At 33.6% G+C, this 6995-nt stretch overlaps 1 protein-coding gene across 1 annotated transcript in view; it reads left to right on the top strand.

Moving 5' to 3' along the window:
- The first annotated feature begins 402 nt into the window (after nucleotides 1-402).
- The window catches only part of nau (myogenic-determination protein nautilus), a 17078-nt gene continuing 10485 nt past the window's right edge, over nucleotides 403-6995 (top strand). Inside the window, exons 1-3 of the mRNA XM_018551747.1 lie at nucleotides 403-668; nucleotides 3877-4195; nucleotides 5703-5873. Coding sequence (XP_018407249.1) covers nucleotides 403-668; nucleotides 3877-4195; nucleotides 5703-5873 — 756 coding nt within the window. The remainder of the gene's footprint in view (nucleotides 669-3876; nucleotides 4196-5702; nucleotides 5874-6995) is intronic.

Below are 6995 nucleotides of genomic sequence, written 5' to 3'. Positions count from 1 at the left end.
AACGTCGGTCACATCTCCGTCTTCAGGTTAACTAACTTTTGATTGCATTACAACCTAGACTGTCATCTCGAAAGATCATATCTCTCGGATGTCATCCAGCGAAATTTCCATTAACATCAAATCTTTCCTCAATACTTGAAGTACGGTCGAGAAAATTGGATGAATGGCCGTTTGATGGAGTACGCGGTGATCAAGACGCAGGTGATGTTATCGGAGAGAAAATTGAATTGAACCACGCGCGATTTTGCATCGCCTTCGTTAGTCTCGTTCGTGATGAATTCGCGCGAGGTTGAATACGTGGACGGATCGGGGTGCTTTGAGGGCTGCCTCAAGTGATCGAGTACAGTGACCGGGCACGTGATATCGTCGCACGTTTTCTCCGACGACGGATCGCATGAGATGATGACCTTCGTGACGGATACGGTGCCTTACGCCTACGAAGCGGTCACGAGAACAGCCTACGACGGTTACCGTCATCATTTACATCACCATCATCACCATCATCATCACCCTCATCATCGGTATCGACGTGTCTATACGCCGACCGAATCCGAGTATCTACAGGGATACGTCACCAGAAGGGACACGGACGACCGCGCGAGGATTATCGGCGTTAACAACGCTTTGGCGTCGGCCGGCTCGTTGAATTATCGCAACGATCGAGTCAGGTGAGCTTTTTATTCAGGTTACATTATTAATGCCATTTGACGGGCTTAAAGTCAGACCACTGTAAGCCTATTAATGGAGAATATGAGGAAAATTTAAATGAGAAATTTTACCACAATTTTTATATCGATTTCGTGCATATCTATTAGGTATCGATATTATTATATATGTATTCTTAATATATTATTTTTCAAATAATCGTATTAATTAAATATCAAGTATCGAAAATAATCCAAAAATGTAATCCATTTCTTTTTATATGAAACAATACAGAAGCGGAGAAAGGTAAAGAGGAACAGACAAGCAACGTGAAGTTGCGATGCAGACAGGAACGGAAATATTTAATTAATCTAGTTTCGATAAAAAAATGCATTATAAAATTAATATTCTAGTAGTAGTAATAATTTATTGATTTCTTTGAGAATGCAATTACACATATCGTAAAATATCCACAAACATAAGCAAAAAATTATATAACACACACATACATGCGCGCGTGGACGGATCTCCGCGCTTTGAAAAATAAAAAAATTAATGTTCTGTTTTATTTAATTAAATTTTTAATTAATATTAATTTTTTTTGAAAAAGTATATATCTCTCTCTTTACACTTAGAATATTTTATAATTACAAACACTTTTACTATATAAAGCTTTATTATTCTTATTAAAAATTTAACCGGTTTATTTCTCCGGAGTACTCCGCTTTCCGTTCCTGTCAGTGTATCGCAACTTCGTAGCATATCGCTTGTCTGTCCCTTTTTACCTTTCTCCGCTTTTGTGTCAGTTGTTTCATAAAATGTATGTTAAGCGTAACTTTGGAAATAATTATGGCGGAGACAATGAAATATAGTTCATACAACGTCCTATGTATTCGTGTATCTATATGTTTTGTAAAGAACATTTTGAATTCTATCTCATTCTGTTAAATTATATAGGTACATTTTATTAGAAATCGAAAATTTATTGATAACCGAAATCTCTTTGGGACTTCTTATCTGTTGCTTTTTTTCTTATTTTTCTCATAGCATCGCATGGTTTGACATATTTTTAAATAAAACTTACATCTACAAATCAAAATCATTTTGTATATCAAAATTGAGTATTAAAATTGAGTGACGGAAAGATGTTACCGTATCAAAATTCAAACTAGGTTTAAAATCATTTTTATATTTCAAAGTGATAGAGTGAATCAAACATTCTTGTATATACAAATATTCTATATTACTAAATTATAAATTATACAAGTTAATATTGTAACATTTTGGAGAGGAGGGAAAGGGTTAGCTAACACAGTTATTTATGTTAGATTACATTTTTAGAATTGGCGCTCACAAATATATCGTCGGAAAAATTGAAACTTAATACTTTTATCCTTCCTAATACATATTAGATTTTCGCAAGAAAAATGTGACACTTGATATATGAATTAATGTTTAAAAACTTCAATCTCTGATAGATATCCTCGAAAATAATCACTGTTTTGCATTACGCTAGATGACAAGATTGATCATCTCTTTAAAATTCTTGCTTGGTTTCTCGTTTCTTTTACCGTTTTCTTTGTAATATTCGACGTACTATTGAAATCAAGATAAAAATTCGGATCTTATTTATTATTCGCCATTGCTCTATTTGTTATATTTGTACTATGTATTATTCTACTAGGTTCAAATTATGTGTACATACATATATATAAAAAATATCTTGTTGAATTGAGCATAACACAAATGCAGACTTATATAATATAAAATTTTTTTCGAATTTCTTTTAAATTAATATAATAAGGAGTGATAAAATGAAGTTAGCAGTTTTATATTTTTGTTCATGTTTATCTATATGAATACAATGCTTTTAGATTTTAAATTATTGTATTTTGTATTGTGTGCTAGGATCAATTTTCTCTGCATTTCTCTTCTCTCGGCTTTTACCTTTGTAGTATCGAAGCATTATTGGATTTCACGAGACTAAATCAGATTTATCCAACATTGTTTTATCAAAGTACAAAGCTGTAGTATGTCGCTTTCACGAATTAGTATTATAGCATTTATAGCTTTAGCGGTACACACTTGCACTAAATTTCAATTCGTATGAATTATGCAATAAATTTTGTATATGTTTGGCATACAGAAATATCTCTCTCTTTCTCTTTTTCTCTCTCTCAATAATTAGTCTAATAATGTTTAAAAGCTTATAAATTCATTTAAAATATACTTTACATATTGTATAAAAAAATTTTTTTTAATTTATAAAAAGATACTTTCTTAATATTTCCATAATTACGTAAAAGTCGAAAGTTAGTGCATGTTATTTTATTTGACAAATTTTATTCTCATTTTTCTCGTCGTTATTTTTTGTTTTCCTCTGATTCGTCTGTTCTGCGGTGCGATGAAATTTTAATGAGATAAGCGCGTTTACGACTGTCACACGATGGAATCAAACACACGGACAAGAATCATTATTCGCAATGAAGACTCGATGACGGTTTTACCGCGCATTAAACCATTTTCACTCCGTTTCATCGCGTTTCGCCTTTATGTGTCCATCCCTCTCGCCGAGCGTCTCTTCGCGGCGAGGAAATACATTCTCTGCGGGACCACCTGGAACGTGTCCAATCGCGGAAACCGTCTTCTGACGGACCTATGCGCCTGCGTCCATCATTAACTGCCGGCGATAACTAAAGGATGATTAAGGCAAGAATTTGCGAATTCGTTCATTCGCTAAATACCTATACCGGGCTTTTCAGCATTTCGGTAAGTCAGCGTGACTTCTTACGTTCAGCGCGCGGCAACAGCTCATCTTTCGCAGAACGAAATTTATGTCGCGGTATGTATGTGTATACACGTGTGAGGTATATGCGCGCTGTACTATAAAAAACTGAATATCCCTGTATAATAGTTAGCGACACGCTAATCGAATAACAAATAATCGAACAACGGAATTTGTTTCCAATCGGAAATTGAAGTTTTTTTATGAGCTTTATCAAAGCGCGTATAGTTTTTCTTTTCATGAAAATATCGCGCATTCTTATGTAATCTATTTAAAAAAAGCGTATGATAGAGTAAGTATAGAAATTATGCTGAAAATTATTTCAAGTCTACAAGTGACAGTAATGTCTCATTGTCAGTAGGATAAATTAAAGGGCGAGAATAGCTTATTTTTAACATGCTCCTCTGACAGTAATTCCGATGAGTACACAATGTTTTATGATTCAGATCGCAGTCTCGGTACACTCTTGATTCGGATGACGCCTCGTCAGTGATATCAGCGGATGCATCGGCCGACCTCGAGTCCGGCTCTGCGGACGCTGACGAGACCAACGAGATCAACGAGACCAACGAGACCAACGAGACGAGTGAGACGAACGAGGGCGAGTCGATCGAGCATGTACCTCATCCTCACGTTTTGGACGCCGGCTCGCCGCATGGACCGCGCAGGTGTCTTCTGTGGGCCTGCAAGGCCTGCAAGAAGAAGACAGTCACCGTCGATCGAAGAAAAGCCGCCACCTTGCGCGAGAGACGGCGCTTGAGAAAGGTCAGTTGCCGTTAACCCTAAGGCACATGCTTCGCACATTTCTAGAGGGAATCTCGATTCAGGAAATATGTAACAAGTGTGTTCTTTATTTTGCGTTTTTATAAAAGATTAATAACGATGGATATAATGGTTAGGATTTTTAATTAGTTTAATTCGAAACGCAAAAACATTAAAACAGTTTTTCTTCTTTTTCTCAATAATTTCTTCTTTTTACGAGTGTTTCACATACTTTATTCTTTGATATACGCTGCTGAATTCATATTATAATATCAAATTATATTTGAATCGTTTTTGTCTATAGATCGCCATTGTTTCTACACAATATATTGTTAATTTAACTAAAACAATGGAATTATTTGACTAAAACAATTTAATTTAAAAGAATGTTTGACTCAAATTTAATTATTCATTAAATTATTTATTAAATGCATATGTTAATTATGGATGATGTTTACATTGAAACTATATAACTACATGGAAATTGATTTACATTTTATGCAAGCTAAAAATAACAAAATGTAATTTAATTCAAAGAATTAGATTGCTATGGCTTCTTTGATATTTGACAGCGTACATTTGCAATGCACATAGTCCACAATAATTTAAAAAGATTTTTAAACATTATTAAAATTTCATAAGTTTGATTTATTGTCTCTGTACGTACATTGTATTAAGATGACAGACAAATCTTAACGTCTTAACGTGCATCTAAATCGCATTTCTCGTTTACTGAACATACACGTTACTGTTTTGGCCAGCCTGCTTATAATTACTTAAAGCACATCATGCATGAATCGTGTTTTCGAAGTAAACAGCCTCAAAGAGAACGCGCTGACGGAAGGAAAACATCTGCGTGCGCGAAGTGATCGTCGACTAAGCGCCGCTTTGGATGATTGGAATGACGAATAGCATTTCGAGAATGGGTCTAAGTGTTAAATCTTGCTAAGAGTCGTTTGAAATCCGACGCCTGCATATGTAATATAAGAAAGAGTTAAGTAAAGTAAAACGCGACGTCTATGACGAATTTTTCATAAGCAATAACATCATAACTTTGTCGGATACCTTTTTAAGCAATTCTGACGGATAAATGCGATGTAATTTGTTTTACACAATTCTCTCCTCCCACTCACTGGGCAAAATTACAAAATTTTTTGTTCTATGAATCAAAATTTTGCTGTAACAACAAAAATATGAGATATACATTAAACGAACATTTTTAGTTAAAATATATCGAATAAAATTGTAATTTTATGCGACATTGTTTAGTTGGTATATAAACAAATATTTTTATTATTTACAAAACAAAGAAATTATCTTGCAAAAATAACTAAATTCTTTGTTATATAAACAAAATATTTTCTGTTAAAAGTGCCTCAACTAAATAATTTTGCTGAAGAGGCACTAAATTTTTTTCTTACTTCATCTCCCTCAAAGCGTGCTGCATTGTTGTGTGTATTATTCACGCAATTGTCGACACATGTGGTTAATTATGCAATTTCTATCACAGGTCAACGAGGCCTTTGAGGTGCTCAAGAGGAGAACGAGCAACAACCCTAACCAACGTTTACCTAAAGTGGAGATATTGCGGAACGCTATCGAGTATATCGAGAGTCTCGAGGCGCTGCTGCAAGGAAATAGACCTTCCGGACATCAGGATCACTCTTCCGCTGAGAACATAGTATGTATCATATATGCGATAGCTCAAATTAATAGGATTAGCATGCTACGAAATTAGTTTCAGTAAATTTCGTGTACCGAATTAAAATTTTATGTCCAGCTTTAAATTATATAGAATATTACATACAATATTTATTAGGATTAATTTAAGATAATCTTTGCCAAACGAGAGTCGATCTTCTCATTTTTAATATAAAATACTGCAATTTAATTTTGCAGATTTTTATCATGTGTGATTTTTTTTAAGTAAGTTAGTAATTTAATTTTGAAATTCTTATGGTGATGTTGTGTGCTGTTATTGCAATATTGCAAATTAATGTTTCTTATAAATTTATTAAACAATTTATAAAATAATCAAGAAATATATATACATATAATATATTATATTGATTTTATTACAAAATAAATTAGGATTATACATTACATTTATCTTACAGTTAACCTGTTTCTATATCTGATAACAGTAAGATATAAGAATGATACATTGTAACTACTTTTTTTATAACAAGATGCATTTAAGCGTTGCATTCTGCATAGCTACATCGTTACACACATGTCCGACACGTGCATCGCACACGACCCACCGGCTCTAATGGTTTTTGACCCGCGACACCATTAAGCTCATATCATCGTTTTTTCCAGTACGCGTAAAAAGGGTTATGCCCGAGTTTCTCGCTCTCAAACGAACGCGCTATCGTTAATAATAATTACCGTGTAACGAAAATGTGTCGATGCAAGTGCAACTCGTGTGCATAAAAATTTTTTTGGAATAAAAATGGATTGAGTATATTAAAGCACTTTAAAAAGTTATATCTAGATACATTTTATAAATTAAATAAGTAAATTGCTTCCACACGTTTGTTAGTGCGTAAAAATAATATACATTTATAAATAAATACATTTATAGGGCTATAAGATATAATTCGTAAATAATTTGAATATACTTATCAATGAAATTAATTGCAAACGTTTTGACTCTAGATTTGAATTCTCTTTAGTGCGGAAGTCAAGTACAACTACTTCTGCGCTGAAGAGGACTCAAATTCAGAATCGAATCGTTTGCAATTAATTTCGTTGGTAAGTACTACATTCTCTCTCTCTCTCTCTCTCTCTCTCTCTCTCT

The sequence above is a fragment of the Cyphomyrmex costatus genome, unplaced genomic scaffold (genome assembly GCF_001594065.2).
Source record: "Cyphomyrmex costatus isolate MS0001 unplaced genomic scaffold, Ccosl1.0 scaffold146, whole genome shotgun sequence".
NCBI lineage: Eukaryota > Metazoa > Arthropoda > Insecta > Hymenoptera > Formicidae > Cyphomyrmex > Cyphomyrmex costatus.
The sequence above is the reverse complement of the archived record's forward strand: the minus strand, read 5'-3'. Positions and strand labels throughout refer to the sequence as shown.